The sequence below is a fragment of the Abramis brama genome (assembly GCF_963993115.1).
Source record: "Abramis brama genome assembly, chromosome: 16".
In the NCBI taxonomy this organism is placed as follows: Eukaryota; Metazoa; Chordata; class Actinopteri; order Cypriniformes; family Leuciscidae; genus Abramis; species Abramis brama.
Genome location: NC_139978.1, coordinates 16,887,762 through 16,908,780, shown reverse-complemented (window position 1 = coordinate 16,908,780; position 21,019 = coordinate 16,887,762). Strand labels below are relative to the sequence as shown.

At 37.9% G+C, this 21,019-nt stretch overlaps 1 protein-coding gene and 1 long non-coding RNA gene across 7 annotated transcripts in view; one reads left to right on the top strand and one right to left on the bottom strand.

The window, feature by feature from the left end:
* The window catches only part of kcnip3a (Kv channel interacting protein 3a, calsenilin), a 60,482-nt gene that overhangs the window by 11,309 nt on the left and 28,154 nt on the right, over window positions 1-21,019 (bottom strand). Inside the window, exons 3-4 of one of the 5 annotated variants that reach the window (XM_084138566.1) lie at window positions 19,599-19,736; window positions 17,368-17,400 (exon numbers count right to left, since the gene is read on the bottom strand). The exons of 2 other annotated variants lie outside the window; for them this stretch is intronic. In XM_084138566.1, coding sequence (XP_083994692.1) covers window positions 17,368-17,400; window positions 19,599-19,736 — 171 coding nt within the window. Of the gene's footprint in view, window positions 1-643; window positions 1,117-17,367; window positions 17,401-19,598; window positions 19,737-21,019 lie in introns of those variants that run through there. 2 more of the 5 variants (XM_084138567.1, XM_084138570.1) reach the window with 2 other exon arrangements.
* Window positions 17,084-18,726, top strand: LOC311098392. Of its 2 annotated transcripts, none has more exons than XR_014609466.1 (5): window positions 17,084-17,143; window positions 17,720-17,806; window positions 18,105-18,203; window positions 18,283-18,341; window positions 18,411-18,726. It is a non-coding gene; the product is annotated as an uncharacterized lncRNA (long non-coding RNA). The 2 variants fall into 2 exon arrangements; XR_014609467.1 differs by having other exon boundaries at window positions 18,280-18,341; window positions 18,411-18,548.

The window sequence follows — 21,019 nt, the reverse complement described above, 5'->3', positions numbered from 1 at the left end:
CGACTGAAGAAAGAAAGACATGGACATCTTGGATGACATGGGGGTGAGTAAATTATCAGCAAAAGTTTTTTTGAAAGTGAACTTCTCCTTTAACAACAAAATATTTAACAACATTTTTAAGCCAGTTCAATGTAATTTAAGTTCAAATGATTTAAATATCCAAGTTGATTGTACTTAATGTAAGGCAACAACTTTTTTTACAGTGAAAATTACTAAACTCATTCAAAATATTAATAAATACTATACAGTATATAAATAATACTACATACTAAATAATATTAATACTAAAATATCACTGCAAATAATGAAGCTTTAGGGAACAAAAGATATTAAACTTTTTACGCTTCAATCTAACAAAAAATTGTGAGATTTATGCTTATTACAAGAAAAAAATGTGTTATGGGGTAAGAAAAATTAACTAAATTCAAAACAAATTCTCTGAATATTATATGCAATTTTGCCTCTCAAAGTAATTCTGTTTTAAGGAAGTTTCGATATTTTGATAAAATGCCAAATTTACTCAAATTTAACCCAGAATATTCTTTCAAGTTCATGTAAATATATGACATATAAACAATATCAAAAGGCTCCATTTTCAACCAACCCCTGAAATGACGTTTGCTAGCGGCTCTCTCTCTCTTACCTGTCTCAGTTATGTCTATGAGTCCGAGCAGATGCATGAGTTTGAGAAACATTAAGACCAGGCAGACGATGCCCACGGTCTGTAACCCCTCTGTCTCCCACCTCACACTCATCCTGACACTCTGTCCCTCAACACTCTTTCACTGCACGTCTTCCAACACTTGTTCTTCCAGGTTAGTCCTGTTTTAGACTGTTAATTCCACAAGCTTCATGAATGAATCATAAAAATCCTGTAAAGCCGATTACATATTTGAGGTACAAAGACGGGCAGAAGTCCCGTGTCTATAAATATCTGGTCCGCTTTTCCAAAAAGTCAATAAAACATGGATGAAACAAAAAGATGACACTTATGGTGTCATTTTGTCTTAGCCTTGTGTCCAAAATGACTCTGAAGTCCAGATATATGCTGGTAACTCTCATCTCTCATTATTTCTTTGCCTCTACTCTTCTCACGTCTATTTAAAAGTTCACTCTGACACAATTTTCAGAGGGAATTGAGAAAACTCCCACTCAGGAGACAAGTTTGTCCCAATTAGATTTAGACACAACCCTAACATGAATCTTGAACTTTGACATGATGATAAAAAATATGCTTTAAATGAATAAATAGACCACATAAATCTTTCATATGAATGTTCCCTGACACAAGTAAAAAGGTTTTATGCTTTTGATAGGGTTTTATTCTGGAATGGAATTTAATATTATGCCCTTTTACAAAGTCTTGATTTTGATTTGGGGTCTACTAGAATAGTATACCCTGCTTTCATGCTTGAATGTTCAAAAACCACATTATTTTTCACATATTTTACACTGTTGCAGCACCTCTGTTCCCAGTCTGTCTGAAATGCTCTGGGATGCATTTCCCAAAAAATCGTTAGCCAAATATGATTGCAAGTTCTTTCATTACCAATATTACCAATATTCTGTCATTAACAATATATCAACGATTTGGTGTTTCCTGAATCCATAGTTCCAATGAACTATGAGTTCCAATGAACGCAAACAGCATCACAAACTTACATGGTTGGAACTACAGCTCTTAAGCTGTGGTTAGAAGCATATTTCTTGTTAAAATGACATATGGACTTAAATAGACCATACTCTTGGACACTAAGCAAGTCTTATTATGTTGGTTAGGCAGTGAGTTACGTGGTTGTATGGTAAACGTAGCCCTGTTTAGTTCCTGTTACTATGAAGCTGGATCAGTGTTGTGATTTGGTCTTTGGTTTTGGAAATGTCACACCCCTAACCATTACCACAAGAGACTACTACCACAACTCAACCAGGCCTCGTTCCCTTTATTTTGCACATTCCTTGGGCTGGAATTATTTAAATGAGGAATATTGTGAAACTGACGTTCCTGGAAGAAAACTCAAGGCTATAGCCGAGGCATTTCAGGGAGTTCAGAATCAGAAGTAGTGCTTACTGATATAGAGAATAACTCCCTTTGTAACTTTGCAGACCTTTTTCATGCTCACACAGTAACATTACAGTAAATAAAGATGAAAATGTAGAAAAGCATAATAGGTCCTCTTTAACATTTGAAGTTGTTGGAATAGATACACACTCATAAGGTGCCCTAAATCCTGCTTCCCTTGCCTTGTGAACCAGTTTCCCACGACTAATTGTTCTCTCTGTATTTCAGCCTTTGTGATATGACAGAGATCTACAGAGACCGTTCTTCATTTATCCTCCTACTCGCAGCCTTATTCACTGCTCACTTGCCAAGTGTGATCTTTAAGATTTTGTATTGCACAACTAATTGATGACAGCAGTGCAGAAAATGTCAATTTTCAGAGGGAATTGAAAAATACAGCTTCTAAAGTTTTCAGTTTTGTAAGCTCATGAGCAGTGTAAATGCATTAAGGCCCATTAACACAGAGAACGATAACTATAAAGATAACTAAAAAAAGATAACAATATTAGCGCCTACACCAGCTGATGATATCATTCTGTTTATTCTAAGCACGTATTCTTCCGCTTTAAATGCTTGAGCTAGTTATAGCAAGATTGATTCTGATTGACTGTCAATGTTTTCATTGTTCATCAGCTGGATAAAATCGTTCTGAAAGGGATTCCAACGATATCGTTTCTCTGTGCCGTTATCGTTATAGCTGTGGTGTGAACTCTGCTATTCTTTAATATTGAGAATGATTTTTAGAACTATATCTTTATCATTATCTTTATAGTTATCGTCCTTGAATGGGCCTTTAGAGTGCAAATATTGTCCAGATGGGTCTTGAACTGAGCCCTTCAAGTAATTTCATCAACTGTGATATAGGGGTCTTTTTAAACAGAAGGGCTTACAACCATGAAAACCAAAATATCTTTTGAGAGCATGACAAAAAATATAAAATTAATTAAAAATAATTCAAAAATAATGCTATATATCACATTTGTAATAATAAATATAGCCGCAAGCGGCAATAATCAGGGTCCAAGCACAAATGGTCTACAAGAAAAGTTGGGATATTTTGTAAAATGCATTAAAATCAAGAATCTGTGATTTGTTAATCCTGTTTAAACTTTATTTAACCCACAAAAATACAAAGAATAGATTTTCAATATTTTCACTGGCCAACTTAATTGTATTTTGTAAATATAAACAAATGTAAATTTTGATGGCTGCAACACACTCCAAAAAAGTTAGGACAGAGGCATGTTTACAACTGTGTCACCACCTTTCCTACACTTTTTAATTGTTTGGGAATTTAGGACACTATATGTAGCAGTTTTGTTAGTGAAATTTTTGGCCGATCTCGTCTGATATAAGACATCTGCTCAACAGTCCGTGGTCATCGTTGTCTGTTTATCCTTTTTATGATGGGCCATACATTTTCAACAGGAGACAGAAATGGACTTAAGGCAGGTCAGTCAAGCACATCCACTCTATGGTGTAGAGTGTCTAAGAAACCACTCTGTTGTAGCACATGCAGAATGAGGCCTGGCATTATCTTGCCTCCCAGGAAAGATGTCATCTTGATGGCAGTATATGTCTCTGTACAATCCCAATATATACCTCCACGTCAATGATACCTTCACACATATGCAAATCACCCATGCCGTTTGCAATGATGCATCCCCATACCATGGCAGATGTTTGCTTTTGCACCAGTCGCTGAAGAAAGTCTGGATGGTTCCTTTCGTCTTTGGGAAGATACACCCAGACCTATTCTAGATTCTAGATCTATTGTATTCTGCTTATGATGAAGTCAAAGAGTGCTACAATTTGTGATCCCTATACTATAAATCCCATTTGCCATCAATATTTGCCAGGAATTTTTCTAACCATTCTTAATCAGCCAAACTTTAACCCCTTGGTTTCAACTCATAACTTGGTAAATTTTCCTTGTCTGAGTTTGAGATCATTTAAAGAAATATTGCTCTGTTGGCTGATGCTTCAAATCTGCAGTGCACTATTTGCATTATATACTATGAACAGACACAAGGAAGTTGAACAAATAAGAGCTGACAGATCAAATTCCTCTCAGAGCCGGCACATATTGATCATTAAGCACGCTTCCCTTCACAAGTAATACTTCACCGTCTCTGATTGCGTATTAGATTCACACAACCAGAAACCCAATCAGAAACCCAAAATAAATTTCACCCTCCTGAAACACGGCGTTCAGGAATAGTCAGAGCTGTAGTAAGTGATGCCACAGAGCTAAAAATAGTCCCCTGCTGATCCGTTGGGTGGTCCGGCTCAAGGGCCAATAATGGACAAAAGATTTATGTATAGATTACATGAGGCACTCAGACCCTTCCAGCTGATGAAGTGTTTATTTGCATAAAAAACAGGCGACATGTTGTATCACTGGACAAATATATGACCTTCCTAGTGCCTATGCTGTATATCCCTGCAGAAAAACTGCAGAAACCAGCCTAAATTGGTTTGCTGGTCTCAGCTGGTATTATCTGGGCTAACCTGATTTCCCAACCTGACAGCTGACCAGTCGCCAAAACCCCTTGAAAATAGGCAAACCATTCCAGCCAGATATGGTTTGGAGAAAAGATAAGACCAGCAAACCAGCTTAAAGGATTAGTTTACTTCAGAATTGAAAATTCCTGATAATTTACACACTCCCACGTCATCCAAGATATTCATGTCTGTCTTTCTTTAGTCAAAGGTTTTTGAGGAAAACATTCCAGGATTTTTCTCCATATAATGGACTTCAACGGTTATCAACAGGTTGAAGGTCCAAATTGCAGCTTCAAATGGCTCTACATGATCCCAGCCGAGATATAAGGGTCATATCTAGCGAAAAGACCGGTCATTTAAAAATATATATATAGTTTTTTGCAACGCAGGGTGAACTCAAGAAACGAAGGGAGAGCTGGATCCAAATGCAAAGTTTAATAAGAAAATAAACATAAACAAAACCATAACAGAGACCAGGGAACCGAGAACAGAATGAGACACACCAAAGTACATGTAGGACAAGACCTGACAAAGAACCCAGCAAACACAGAACGTTGGCACAACGTACCCAACCTTCTAACAACGCTTTAACAACATGGCCAAAAGGTTTATATAACTACGTTGTGTGGTGAAGGATGTTACAGCTTTGTCATTGAACCACCGTTCAGGGCCATTGCTTAAAGTTGTGCCGAGGGTGTCTGTACAACCACTGGACGACATATGTAGTCGTCACTGCCCCGAAGCGCGAAAATCAGCCTTTTAAATTTCAACTGGCCATTGGGCCGTCTCTCATTCTTCATCAAACAATCCATACGTGAGAATTGCGTTTAATTTACCTCAGCTAAATAAGACCGACCGACCGTTCAACCGACCGTTGGGCTCATTGTGTTGTCTCATTCTTCATCAAGCAAGGATACAAGAGAATTGCATTTAATTTACCTCCGCAAAATAAGATACGTAATTATACAAACACAACCTACAACTTCCTTGTCTAACGTGACATTTATTTGTTCAGTCTAACTGAAGGGACAGAATAACGTTAGCTGATAATTCATGGAGTTTGAGATCTTTTGTAAATTACAGTAGCTACTAGTGTGTGCTAGCTATATTTCTTTTAGTATTCATCCTTTAAAGGCACACTATGCAAGATTTGTACCTTAATATAACAGCTTCGAAATCATTTCGATGGTAAACGAACTTGTAGTAGGGCGAATCATCCCAATAGCAAAGCAGGGCAATGCAAGTTTGAGAGGTGGCGCCCCGCCAAATGGCACAACGTCACATACATCAACAACATATGAAGCAGCCTCTATGGAAGACACTAGCATGCATTTCAGACGTGAATTTATGACAGTAACGTAAGTACTCCACAGTGACTCTAGGGGTCTCTGTTTGAGAAAAACCGAAACTGCAAAGTGTGCCTTTAATTCTTACCGTTAGGAAAAGAGTTGAACATCTTCTGGTCGGGTATGACAAATATTTTAACTTTATGCCAAAAGTTATAAGCCACAATGAAACCAAAATTAAATTAAGTAATTGACATTTCAGCACTCCTTGAATAGACAGCGACTTATTTTTTCCTTTGATTTGTCTGCTATTTATGCTAGCCTATCATGTCTAATAAATCATGTTTTAATAAAGTTGAATTAGCTAACCTTCTATGTCATTTTTACTTTTCAAAGTGTACACTTGCAGGTGTTGATTATAATTAATTATCTAACTAATTAAAAATTAACCGCAAAACATAACATGATAAATGGGGGATATCTATATCTAGCATAAAAAAATGTAATTGTCAGAATGTCGTCTCTCAGTTGCTGAATGTCACGCAACAACGTTGCTAGAGCCCTGTAGCGTCTAACAATTCTACGTTGTTACAATGTTGCAAGCACATAGACAGCGACGTTGCCATAGCAGAAATGCAATGTAAATGTGTTTGCTGGGAACACAGGAAACACAGGGGTTTAAATACACAGGCGCAAAACAAGTTTAAGAAGTTAACAAGACACACCTGGGGAAGACTAATCAACATGAAAAACTACAAAGAACTACAAAACATGGCACAAGACAGGAACTAACAAAAGGTCCATACAAGACAAGGATGAACACAAGACAGGAATCATGACATTTTTAACCACAAATGATCGTCTTGCACGTCCACGACTTTACGTAATCACGTTGGAAAGGTCAGGCGGTAACCTGATGTAGATGGAAAAAGGTATAGGGTAGAGCGAAAAACTCCATCCCATTTTCTCCTCCAACTTCAAAATCGTCCGACATCAATGTTTTACCTTTTATTTATGTATTTTTTTTGTAAATGCCGTTTGACTTGGTCTTTGCACGTTTGCTTTGTAAACACTAGGTCAGTACTTCCGCCTACTTCACGTGTGACCTTTCAACACGATTATGTAATGTGTGGCGCATCACAGCTAGTGCAAGAAGAGCATTTGTGGTTAAAAAGTAAATAAATGTTTTTTTTATTTGTTTTTTTATAAAATGACCAATTGTTTTGCTAGATTAGACACTTATTCCTCGGCTGGGATCGTGTAGAGCCCTTTTGAAGCTGCATTGAAACTACAATTTGTATTGAAACTACTGAAGTGAACTAATCCTTTAAGCTACAGACAGTGATCAAAATAATAAGCAACATTATGTATGAAATGAATCTAGTTTTATTTTTATCAGGACACTGATAAGACTGAATTGTTCTCATATGAATGTTCATGATTTTAATCAAAAGTGCAATTCAATGCACATTTTAATAATGCCGTTGATTTCATTTGTAATTCTTTTTAAAGAAAAGAAATTACTGAGCGTACCTTTAATAATTAAAATTGTAAATAAGTTTAGATTGATGCTTGTCAATAACAGTGACCAATTACTTCTTTTCCTGAAAGTCAAACAGAAGAGACACAAATGTCAAGACCATTTAGGGATATCGATCAAAAATAAACAACTGTACCAACAGATTAACCAGCCAATAATATGAATGTTAAAATATGACACACAGATGCTAAACATTGCACATCGTACTAGGCCAATCTTTTCATTACTCTTTATGTCTTGATAGTTTGAAGTAATTCAAGACAACAAAAATGCGACATGACACAAAGCACGTCCACCAGACAACAGAAAAAATGTGGAAAACTGGAGAAAATAAAAATATCTCCAATCTCAAACTTTGTGACTCCAGAGGAAGTGCATCTATATGAAGGCGCTGACTCTGATCTGTACTTAGAAATGTATGATTGGGTATGATCTTGTGATGAAGCGAGGGGTGAGAGGGAAATGGACAGTGCCCTTCAGGACCAGAGACCAACGGACCCATTTTTAGGTAACCGTAAAGAAAGCCTGTTCGATAAAGCATACATAATGAATGAAGGGTAATGTTAGACTGGATTTTGATTCAAAGAGAGAGAGAGAGAGACAAAGAGAGAGAGAGAGAGAGAGAGAGAGAGAGAGAGAGAGAGAGAGAGAGAGAGAGAGAGAGAGAGAGAGAGAGTATAGTATAGTATAGTATTTCTTATAGCAATATAACAGTATATTATAAGTACCAATATAATCTCAATAAGTTCCTTGTCTTTGAGTATGTTGCAAATAAGAAAAACATACTAGCACATCATAGACCTAAACAGGAAAAGTGTCCTAAAACGTGTCATTAATAACAGACACACCCAAACATGTATAATCGGCTATTTGTTAATAGCACATACAGCAAAGTCCATGAATACATTTTCAAGATTTTAGTTTAAATTTGAACAAATGTATAAAGGGAAATCTGTATTTATTATATATATTTTTTCTTATTTAACTGGGCAACATCTCACAGTTTTTCCACCATTTTAATCACTATTTGGCCATCATTATTTTAAATTTTATATTTTAAATGCATTTTAAATGGTCAAGTGCAACATTTTAAGCACACATAAGGCCATAAAAACAGCAAGCATGTTAATTATGAAAGAATAGACAAAATACTGTTAAAAATATTTTTTAGATGTATAGCATTTTCACTTTTAAAGTCAACTACTAAAACAACATACTACTTAAGTGAGGACATGTGGCCTTCAGTTGTTTTTATAAATACAATAATCTAATTATAATTTATAATAAGAAAATAATACATGTCAATTATGATTAATTAAAAAAATATATTATGAATTTACCTTTTATTAGCATTTAGGAATTATTTGTGCATTTGAGAACATCCCAAAGGGGAGGTTGTCAGATTTTAACACATTTAGGACAGTTTTGTTCCCACCCGGTGCTGCAGTCCCACTTTAACACATGATGTAACAGGTATGTGTTGTGCTCATATTTGCCTAATAGAGCGAAAATTGTGATAAAATGCTTCAAACTTCAATTGATCGCCTACCAGCCAAATAAGACCCAGTGACCTTCAAAACTCACAAGCAGGAAAAACTCAACAGGAACAATCTATTATTGCATTCTGTGCAATACCTTTCCTTCACTTTAACACAAACATCACAACATCAGATTTGTTAACGCTATCTATCATCGGGGTGCACCTGACGCAACCCCGGCCCCAAGGGCCTCATTGGGCAAGCATATCACCATGACAACAAAGGGGAGGACCTCAGTTCTAGAATGGTCCTTACCTTCCAGCGACATGGGCTCCAGAATGCCGAACTGTTTGAGAACAGCCACAAACAGAATGATGACCACTCCGATGGCAAACAGCTCCATTCCCTGAATACCCATGGCTGCAATGAATTACGATTCTTGGCACAAGAACTTCTAGAACTACTGGAAGTGAAAGTATTAATCTCTGTACTAACACGGGTCAAAGCCAACTGGCCGTTATAGCATGGTGCCAGATGCAGGACGTCTCAAAAGATTCATTTCAATAGTTCCTCTGAAGAGTATTTAAAAGAAAAACCAGGGGATATTTTGGCAGAACGTCAAGCTAGCAATGTGCATGGGAAAAATAGTCCGGTCTAGTTACACTTATTTTGGAGGTGAGAGGAGAAGTCAGTGTTTCCATGTTAGGTCATTTTTTCCTTGAAAGCCCCATCGCATAAATAAAGAGCTGGATTACAGTTTTCGTACACAGTCCAGATGTGTAAAAGCCATCCTTGGCCACAAATGTTATTTGTAAGTGTCAACAACAGACAAGAGCATTTTAAACTCTGTCGTGACAAAGTGCTGTGGCGACGCTGTGATATTCAAGATTGTTGATCCAAAGGTGTAGGTTTCGGTGTAAAGCAAGAGGCAAACGAGAACGGAGATTCATTCCACAGATCCAGACGAGTGCAACGTGGAATTGCGACTTGGAAGCAATGGACTAATTTAGCTGTTAAAATGATCATATTTCATTTCAAGTCCTAAGTGGCTCTTAAATCCGGATTTTGTAGATGCTGACATGGAAATATGAGACTAATGGGAACCCTACTGCACCAAACATGAATAATAGTCCATGCAGAATTAATTAAAGAAATACTCCGTTTAGTTATATGCAGGATCAACATCTGGCACTGCCTCGGTCACTGCGACAAGAACTGAGGTGGCATTTCGAATCCTGGTCCAAAGCATTCGGCGGTCTCCTGCGTGTTACACCAGGTTGGTGCAAATCAGCAAAAAAAAAAAAAAAAAGAAGAGAAAAGCTATAAGTTACTTCCTGTGGCAGCGGTAAAAATACCTCAATACTTTGCAGATTGGGTGGATCTGTCTTTAACTAGGTGCAAATCCAGTGAAGTTCACAATTCTTGACCCCATCAAATCTTTCAAATGGCCCATTAAGTTCGGTGATACGTCTTGGGAGTGGTCCCGAAGAATGCGGTTTCTCGTCTCTCCTCCTTCTCGGGGGTTCTGCCGTCAGTCAAGCGCCCTCATCTTTTCCATCATCTGTTTCCTCAGAGTCAGCATCAAGTGCTTTTGTCTCTTCTTTCAACTTGCACTGTACAGTTCAGGTTCTTCCTCCCTCCCTCCCTCCCTCCCTCCCTCCCTCCCTTGCTTCTCTTGCCCTCTCTTGTCCCGTAATAATCTGCAATGGGCAGTTTATCTTCACCTCTCTGTCCATCCCACCCCTCCTTCCGTGTCTCTTCCTCTCTGCTCATCTATGACCACTCCATCCCTTCTTTTATCCATCGCTCACTTTCCTAGCCTTACTAACCCTGACTGCAAAGTCAAACCCTGTGACTACTGGTCCTTTTTCCCTGACCACAACTCCCCCTCTCACAACTCCCTCTCTCTCTCACTTTTCCTTCCTTGCCTTCTGTCTGGGGACTTGGGGAAAAGTCACATTTCCAAACAGGGCAGAAAGCCGAAGAGAGGGAGAGATACTAGGGGGATCAGATTCCAGGGACGCCCTCCCCTACCGATTTCCCAGCCTCCATCCACCCACATATCTGTTCCATCTAGAGCACTTTCCCTCTCTCTCTCCTTCCTCTCGAGTGAAGCAGGGCAAGGCCTCTGCATGGAATGGGACAACCAGTGGAGACAACATTAGCTCACAGGTTTTCCTGTTTATAGCATAGCGGGAGAGAAGAGGAGAGAGCTATAATGGCTCAGTTAGATAAAGGAATCAATAAAGTCTTAATGGTAGCTTTAAGTCAACCAAACACAATGTGAGATCAAACACTGTTTCTACTGCCAGCATCAACCAATCTCTCACACCTCCCCCTCCTTTTTTTTATCAAATAGCTGTTTTTCTAGTTAAAAGAGCCATACTAAGATTATAAATGTCAGACATGACAACAGGACCAGACAAAAAATAGAAACAGTGCTACAATGTAGATATTTAAAATGTAATGGTAATCTCTGGGGAACATCTAAATGTCTGAAATGTCATCTTCAAATTATAATGAATGTTACACCTCAAACCGAAATACACCCTCCAGATACAAAATTCATAAAAATCCTAAAGGAATGCCAATGAATCATAATTTGGAAACAATAATCTAAGACCAACCAACCAACAACAAATAAACATGAATTTACTACATCCAGTACAATCCTAGTGGATTATTATTTGATCCATTTTTATTTTTGGATTAGTTCCAAATTATGATAGAAATGACATTAAGATTTTGATAAGAGGTTACCCACATAAAAATAAATAAAATAAAACATTACATTTCTATCATAATTTGGAAACAATAACCTGGATTAGTGAATGAATTAGTGAATGAATGAATGAATAAAATAGTGAATGAATGAATGAATGATTCGCAACAGAAAGGTTACTTTATTTATTAGAATCCCAACGGACTCTCACTTGTTCCATTTTTACATTTACATTTATTCATTTCATTTAGCAGACCCTTTTATCCAAAGCGACTTACAAATGAGAACAATAGAAGCAGTTAAACTAACAATAGGACAACAATATGCAAGTGCTATGACCCTTCCCAGTTGAATCTAATGCAGTATGTGTACTTTTTTTTAAATGTTTTTTTTATTTTTTATTTTTTATAAAGATAATAGATATAGAATAGAAGATAAAGTGTTAGTATTAATAGATCATGTGTTGCCGAAAAAGATGCATCTTCAGCCGTTTCTTGAAAATGGCCACGGACTCAGCAGCCCTGGTTGAGTTGGGTAGGTCATTCCACCACCATGGAACAGACCAGAAAAAGGTCAGAGAAAGAGATTTTGTGCCTCTTTGAGATGGCACCACAAGACGGCGTTCACTTGCAGAGCGCAAGTTTCTGGATGGCACGTAAGTCTGAAGATTTGATGCCAGCGGCAACTGGCAACCAGTGCAATTTTGTGAGTAGAGGAGTGATGTGTGCTCTCTTCGGCTCTTTAAAGACCACTCTAGCTGCAGCATTTTGGATCAGTTGCAGAGGTTTGACAGTGCAAGCTGGTACACCTGCTAGGAGAGCATTACAATAGTCCAGTCTGGATAGAACAAGTGCTTGGACAAGGAGTTGTGTAGCATGCTCTGATAAGAAGAGCCTGATTCTCCTAATGTTGTAAAAGGCAAACCTGCCGGACCGGGCAATTCTAGCAATGTGGTCTGTAAAGTTTAATTGATCATCAATAACAACTCCAAGGTTCCTGGCTGACCTTGATGGAGTTATGGATGACGAACCTAGCTGAATGGAGAAGTTGTGGTGTAGTGTTGGGTTGGCCGGGACCACAAGCAACTCTGTCTTCGCAAGGTTTAGTTGAAGGTGGTGGTCCTTCATCCAGCCAGAAATGTCTGTCAGGCAGGCTGAGATACGAGCAGCAACCGTTGGATCATCAGACTGGTATGAGAGGTAGAGTTGTGTGTCATCAGCATAGCAGTGATAGGAAGCCATGTTTCTGAATCACAGATCCTAGTGATGTCATGTAGATGGAGAAAAGAAGTGGTCCAAGCACTGAGCCCTGAGGCACCCCAGTAGCTAGATGTAGGGTCTTGGACACCTCACCCCTCCACAAACCCTGAAGGTCCTACCTGAGAGGTAAGACTTAAACCATTGTAGTGCGGTTCCCGAGATGCCCTTCGTCTTTAACATTAACAGGAGGATCTGGTGGTTAACTGTGTTAAAGGCAGCAGACAGATCCAGCAGGATGAAACTGAGGATTTGGTAGCTGCTCTTGCCAGTCTCAGAGCTTCAATTACCAAGAGCAGGGCAGTCTCAGTTGAGTGTCCGCTTTTGAAACCAGACTGGTTGTTGTCCAGGAGGTTGTTCTGTGTAAGAAAGGAAGATATCTGGTTGAAAACAACTCGCTCAAGTGTTTTCACCACGAATGGAAGAAGGCATACCGGTCTGTAATTTTCCAGATGTGCTGGATTTAGAGTGGGTTTCTTAAGCAGTGGGGTTACCCAAGCTTGCTTAAATGCTGTGGGAAAAGTACCAGTGTGAAGAGAGGTGTTTATGATGTGCGTATGTGCGGGTAACACTGAAGAAATGGAAGAAATGCCTTGAAGTAGATTAGTGTGAATAGGATCAAGCGGACAGGTAGTAGGGCGATTGGAAAGGAGTAGTTTGGAGACTTCTGCCTTTGAAAGCAGAGAGAAGGAGGGTAGAATGTGTGTGTTAGCTGGTAAGATGTGTGTGTCAGTTTGTGGTTTGGTAAATTTGTCGCTGATGGTTCTTTTTTTTTATGAAGAATGTGGCGAAATTGTCTCCTGTTAGGGCTGATGAAGGAGGAGAAGGAGGAGGGTTGAGAAGAGAGGAGAAGGTTTTGAAAAGCATGCGAGAGTCAGAAGAATTGTTAATTTTGTTGTGATAGTAAGTCATTTTAGCAGTAGAGATATTAGCAGAGAAGGAAGAGAGGACGGATTGACAAAGACCAAGGTCAGTAGGATCTTTTGATTTCGCCACTTCCTCTCTGCACCCCTGAGTTCCGAACGATGTTCACGGAGAACATCAGATAACCAGGGGGCAGAGGGGGTGGTGCGGGCTGGGCTGGAGGAAAGGGGGCAGAAGTTGTCCAAGCAGGATGTTAAAGTGGAGAAAAGAGTATCAGTTGCACTGTTAGTGTTGAGAGCTGATCAGGTGGAGGAAGTGTGGATGAGACCAAAGAGGATAGGCAAGAGGGTGAGAGGTTTCGCCGAAAGGTGACCTGTGGAGGAGTTTGTGTTGTGTTCTGAGGCAGGTTGAGGTTGAGAGTGAGGAGGAAGTGATCTGAGGTGTGCAGCGGAGTGACCATTGTGTGGTCAGTGGAGCAGTAGCGCATGTGAATAAGGTCTAATTGGTTACCTGATTTGTGAGTAGCCATTGTAGATACTCGTTTGAGGTCGAATGAGGCAAGCAGAGTGTGAAAATCAGCAGCCTGAGGTTTTTCTAAGTAAGTCCCCAAGAACTACGAGAGGAGTACCATCCTCAGGGGAGGATGAGAGTAGCACATCAAGCTCCTCCAAGAAACTGCCAAGTTGACCTGGTGGACGATAGACAACTACAAAATGGATTTTAATAGGCCTAGTGATGGTAATTGAATGCAGTTCAAATGAGCTGTTGTCACACAGAGGTGGTAAAGGATAAAATTTCCAGTCGTTTGAGATGAGAAGACCAGTACCTCCACCCCTTCCAGTCAGGCGAGGGGTGTGTGAGAAAATGAAGTTAGTGGAGAGGGCAGCAGGTGTGGCAGTGTCCTCTGGTTTGATCCAGGTCTCAGTCAGGGCCAATAGGCTGAGACCTGAATGACTAGAAATAGATGTAATGAAATCAGCTTTGTGTACAGCGGACTGGCAATTTTATTTAAACATTTTAAACTTTGAATTAGTTCCAGATTAAGATAGAAATCACATTAGGATTTTAGATAAGAGGATAAAAAATATTCAGTAAAATCCTATAGCACTATTATTTGACCCATTTTGATCTTGAATTTCGGAAAAATAGATGAAATCAGATAAAAATCATCCAATCTAAAAATTCTACCATAAACAAATAAACATATTTTTTTTCCACTATGTCTCTAATGCCTTAATTTTCACTATTATAATGCATGCTCTGAATAAGTGCCTGTATTAATGGCTGGCATCAGTGCTTGTTGTTTAGGAATTAATGTTGAGCTTTTAGGAGGACGGGGCAGGTTCCAGTAATGCCATTAGAAGATGAACACTTCTTAACAGGAGCTATGGCAGTAGGCTTTTGCTGACAACACACTATGGACTAACATAGCTCATAATTGAACCTAATCATGGAAATCAGGAAAACAATGGTACAATCTGAAATCTTGGCACAGATACTTGGAAACGAGCATATATTTTCTTTTAAAATATAATTTTAACAAATCCATCCATCTCTTTTAATTTCATGCATTAAAGAAGGCGTGCTTTCGAGTATTAATCCAATGCACTCCGATTACAAATGGCAAAATCTGTATTTATCTATCAGTGCTGTAGTATTCATTCACAGCTAACAAACCAGCATAAGGCTATTACTATGGAGGAATAGTCTGGCAAAGCGATCCGTCAATGTATACAAACACTGCACTTCCCCTCTACATGTTCAGTAACTGCACGTTCAGAAATGAAACCTGATATAAGGCAGCCGGTCCTCTATCTAATACATAAGCACTCTGAAGCCAAACCCAGCCCTGCTCTTTGAGTCCTCAGACTCGACCGAAGTGCTCTCTCTGTCTCTCCCTCTCTCTCTTAATGAGGTGTGATGGATCGACTTTTTAATGATAAAAACACCCTGGAATGCACTGATGAAATAGGGTGAATTCAGGTTGACCCCAGTCAAGTTCAGGAATAGGGGATGGACTCCCATTGGTTGGAGGAAATTACTAATCACTACTGATAAGCCAAAGATTCATCCATTTCCAGTGACATTTTTACCAGACTCCTATGTTTAGGTTCAGTACTTTATTAGTCAGCTATTGAAATGCCTTATTTTCATAAATGTCACTTTAGTCAATTCATTGGGATTTAACAAATGTGATGGTCTTTTGCTGCAAAATAAACTAATTCCACTTCTTTGGACAAGATATAGTAAACAGTTTAACTTTGTTCTGGGTGGAATAGAGCTGTTCTAGGTTATGTCTGTTTCTGCCAGAGTTACAGAAGCACATGAAACACTGCTACTCGTGAAATCCTGTCATTAACACTGTAAGGATTTTCTTTAGCCAGAATTATAAGGTAGACAACGTTTCCTTTTGCCAGTGACTGAAACTACCACAGGTTCATCCATTTCATCATACATCAGGAAAAGTTCTTAAGATTAAAAATTATTTTAATCTCCTTTTTTGATTTTTAAGTTAACTATTGTGGTGTTAGTCTATGGGTGCTTTATGTAAGTCTATGGGTTCTCTATGGCTGCTTTTCCATTCTTGATTTTCTTTCCATTTAGGTCATCAATTAAGGCTGCATATCTGGCAGTCTCAATTTGAAGGATCCTCGGAAGCTAGACCTTCATTCAACTAATTTTGAAGGATGCATCAAGTGTATCCTTCACATCATTCAATCACCCACAATCCTTTGCACACATACCAATTCTCAGAAAAGAAGTGATGGAAAATTAGTCGGCACTGAGCTTGTCTGAGTTCATTATGAAAGCAAGACAAGGTAAGATCTGAGATGAATGTTATCTTTTGTTTGGATGTAAATTAATCACAACATTATTTACTTATTTTCTTTGTTAATTTTACTCAAATTAGCTAAGTAGATCTGACTTAATTCCATATGTGGAATTTACTTAAAAATATGAGTGCAAATTATTGATTTTTTCATTGAATAATGTTAGCCACTGGGAGACAGCAGATGGTTGTCATTCACTGTATTGCATTAACAAAGCCAGTTAATATAAAGATTTTTAATACAAGGTATTTTTCCAAAATTAAGTTTTGATAGCATTTTTGTGCCGTGACCATGGGGCCATGCGCAAATAGACCGTCTCATAGTGTTTAATTCTGAGGAGGACTGGACTAGAAGGGCGCAGCCTCAGCCTTCCATTTGAGAAGAACCTCACTTCAGATGACTGCGTATATACAGGGCCCTCTGCTGGACAATACACATCACTGTGCAAACCTTATCTATCTGTCTGTCTCTCTGTCTGTCTGTATTCAGTGAGAAGGAGTGCTCTGTATGTTTAGGGAGGAGTCTCTTTTTGCCCAAGGGCAAAAAGCCCCTTTGAAGCTCGTAAGAAGCATTGCCAGCATTACCTAAATTTGCAATCGCAAGTGAGTAGCCATTATTTTTGTTCAATATATATTTTTTTTCTTCTAAATATCTTCTAAGCTCTAGTCCCAAAGTATGAAATGCTGCATGTATGCTTGTTCTTGTGGTTGGTTCTAATATGCTGAAATACTTGCTTCCGTATAATTTCATAGATTGCAATCTGCAAAATATCCAGAGGATTTCTTACGTTTCAAGAAATGAACACCTAAAAATACTATTTACTCACCTTTATTTTGTTTCAAACCTGCCTTTCTTTCATCTGCGAAACACAAAATTAAATATTTTAAAGAACGTCAGTGTCCAAATGATATTGAATTTCAACAGCAAGGGGGAAAAAACAACAACATTGTTTTTCAAAATATCCTATTTGTTCAAGAAAAAAAAATGTCATACAGGTTTGGAACAACAGTAGGGTGAGTAAGTGACGACATCATTTGTATTTTTGGGTGAATTATTCCTTATTAACATAATACATTTTTGTTCTCAAAACGTGGTATTTGCTTGATTATCACTTGAAAAACTGTGCATTTAATTTTTGTTTATCTTAATTTTTTGCATATCTGCTGCTTTTCCTCAAGTGCTTTGGACAACAGAGGCACCAGCATTTTACCTCAAACTCAAGAATCAAACTCCATCTGCACACAATGATGCTTTATTAGGGATACGTACGTACATACTCATACGTACCACCTGTCATTCTCAGCTCAAAATACTTAATAGTCGCTCTGCAGTATTTTAAGAGCCACAGTCTTTTGAAATAACACTTAACTATGCATGGTGAAGATGTTGATGCACTAGTAGGGTACAAAAGTCTGAGAACAGGCCTACTTATTCATTGACATCATAATGCTTCTTTGTTTTACTTTTTAACGATTAAAACACGGTATATTGATTGTATAACAAGGCCATGAGGTTAAAATCATGGCTGCAATGATAATCAGTTTTATGAATTATTATTTTCAGAGTGGATCAATTATGTGCTATATTGCATCTGTGCTGTGGTAGTGATCGTGTTGTTGTATCATTGCTTTCATGGATTCTACAAGAAATGCAGGCAAACAGGTAAAATATTATTATAATAATTACAATGATTAACGTAAATCTTAACACAGAAAATAGTAACTATTCTTTCGAACAGCAGAAGTCACATGGGAGATTGGTGGCACTTCTAATCCAGACTGCAGCACAGAAAACACAAAGGCAAGAGTCTTAAACTTCATACTCATATAAACTAGAGTCTGTGGGATTGATCGGTTCTCTTGTGTTTAGGATTGGCGCCACTCATCATCAGCCGTACTCCAAGAAAATAACAGTGTCAGGATGAGCTCGGTCTACCAGAGCCTCATCCCCTCCTCCTCTGAGAGACAGTCAATCTATGAGTGTCTTGATCAAAACGAAACTCCATTTACAGACATTTATGAGAATTTTGAGTAATGGCAATGCACAGATCCAAATGGCTTATTGCTTTCATAAAACTGAAGCAACAGCAAACATAGATAAAAGACATCAATGTTCAACTAATAGCCAAATGTATCATAAAGAATTATCAGAATAAACTTTTCTTCTGACATTTAAGAGTCCAATGTATATGTATGTGCTGTCCTGTGTGTGTTTATAGTCATTTTTACAATTGACTGTGGCTCAAAACGACAGTTTTATAGCTAAATATGCATGCAGACCATTTTTAATACATCGTTTTATATTTATACAGTAATTGTACTAAATTAAAGTGTTAAATTAACAGCCTAGTTATGGCCCATAAATCGATTTCTAGAAAATGCTACTTCTATTTGGGTGGTAGACAAATAAATTATTTTTCCTTTTCCACATCAAGAAAGTATTTAGGTGCTATACAGTAGGTGGTTACTATTTCATTTACATTTTTAAATCATCTTTTTGCATGTGTGAAGGAATTTTATTTTAATTAATTATAACTAACTTTCCTTTTTCTTGCAGGATTAAAATGTATATGCTTTTCTAAATTGGCACTGAGAAAGGTCACATGTGACCGAAAACGTTTGCCATTAGAACAGTGGTTTTGGTTTGGTCCAAATTTGTTAGTCCTTTAACACATAAACACATTTAACACTCAAACACATTTAACTGAAACACAATTTCAATGAACTAAAAATTAAGGCAACCATGTAACTTACTTTTTTAAGTTAAACCAACATTTTTTTTTTACAGCGAGCAAGCATGATATGCTGCAGGACGCTGCTTGACTCCATATCAGCTATGTATCTGCATTTCATCCATATTTATTCTATGTAATGAACTGCATATATTTACAATGAACACCAGGAAAAAAACCGTTTAATGTTTTCTAATAACTTTACAATGAAAGTAACACTAATGGGTCTTTAACATGCCAAACTGAACGGGCTTTGGGTATCAAACGATTAAAAGTGACAAAACAAAGACGGCTCAAAGACAGAGTGTTGTTTTGATAAGCGTTACCTGAGCGATGATAGCGAGCCGTACTGTGGCGACAGTCAGCCAGGAAGCTGGGTCGAGAGAAACGCCGACGCGCTTCTAAAGAGAGCGTAGCCATCACGCTCCCCATTATAGACTGATACAGAAACCACACTAGATATGCTAAAAACAGGAACCACAATGAGCATGAACCAACAGCTATTCTCCAAGAAACCAGATGACAACCTGTGTGTGTGTGTGTATAGTGTGTGTCTGGTGCAAAAGCACATTGAGCAGTCTGTTTGGTGACTATGGGTCAGACACTTCAAAGACTAAGTGCTACAATGACCTTTCGCTTAAAACATAACACACACTCTTTCTCTCCTGTGGCCTATGTTTGAATTTTTTTCCCTCTCACACCGTGACCACCCCACAGAGGTGAAAATATTAATATGAGTTTATTAATAAAACAGATGTGCTTCAAGACCCCTGCGTTGAGCACAGACCAAAGCGTCTTTAAAAATGCGCAGTGATCTACATTGCAGTGGTAGCCCATACATACCATATACTGTATACTATCCATACAATGGATAATATTCTGAATGTTTCAATCCAGTCTGCCTGAATCATAATCATACACTATTCGTTCGTTGACCAGAGGAGAACTGGCCACCCGACTGAGCCCTGGGTTCTCCCAAGGTTTTTTTCTCCATTCTGTCACCTGATGGAGTTTTGGTTCCTTCCCATTGTCGCCTTTTTCACCTTTGTTGCCATTGGCTTTTGGCTTTGGGGACATTTAATTTAATATTCAACAATAATATTGATCTACCTGCATTGACACCATGAAAACTGAACTGAACTTTTTTACAACAAAAATTAAATATCACTGAACTTACTTAAGCTGGACTGTGATGCTATTTTCTTCTGGAAACAAACTTTGTTACATTATTTTCCTGTTATCTCTGTAAAGCTGCTTTGAAACAATCTGTATTGTAAAATGCGCTATATAAATAAATGTGACTTGCCTTGACTGTATGCAGCTGGGAGTACGCTTATTATGAATTTAATTATTTTATCATATCAAGTCAAGTCATATTTATTTATTATAATTTAAATTTATATTTATTATTGATAAAATGCTATGCTTTTGAAAGAAGTCTCATGTTCTTGAAGGCTGCATTTATTTGATCAAACATACAATAAAACAGTAATTTTCTGAAATCCCATTACAATTCAAAATAAAAATATATATTTTATATTTCTTGTTAGCTTTGTTATTTCTATTTACTTTGTCATTTGTTAAATTTTTTTGTGCACTAGAGCTGGAATATCTTTCAGTCTTTTAATAATACACTAAAATTCTAAAGTATGGGGTCAGTAAGGTTTGATTAATGTTTTTAAAGTTTTTTCTTTGAAAAAAAGAAAAAGTTTTCATTATGGAAATAGAATGTTTTGATTTAGGTTTG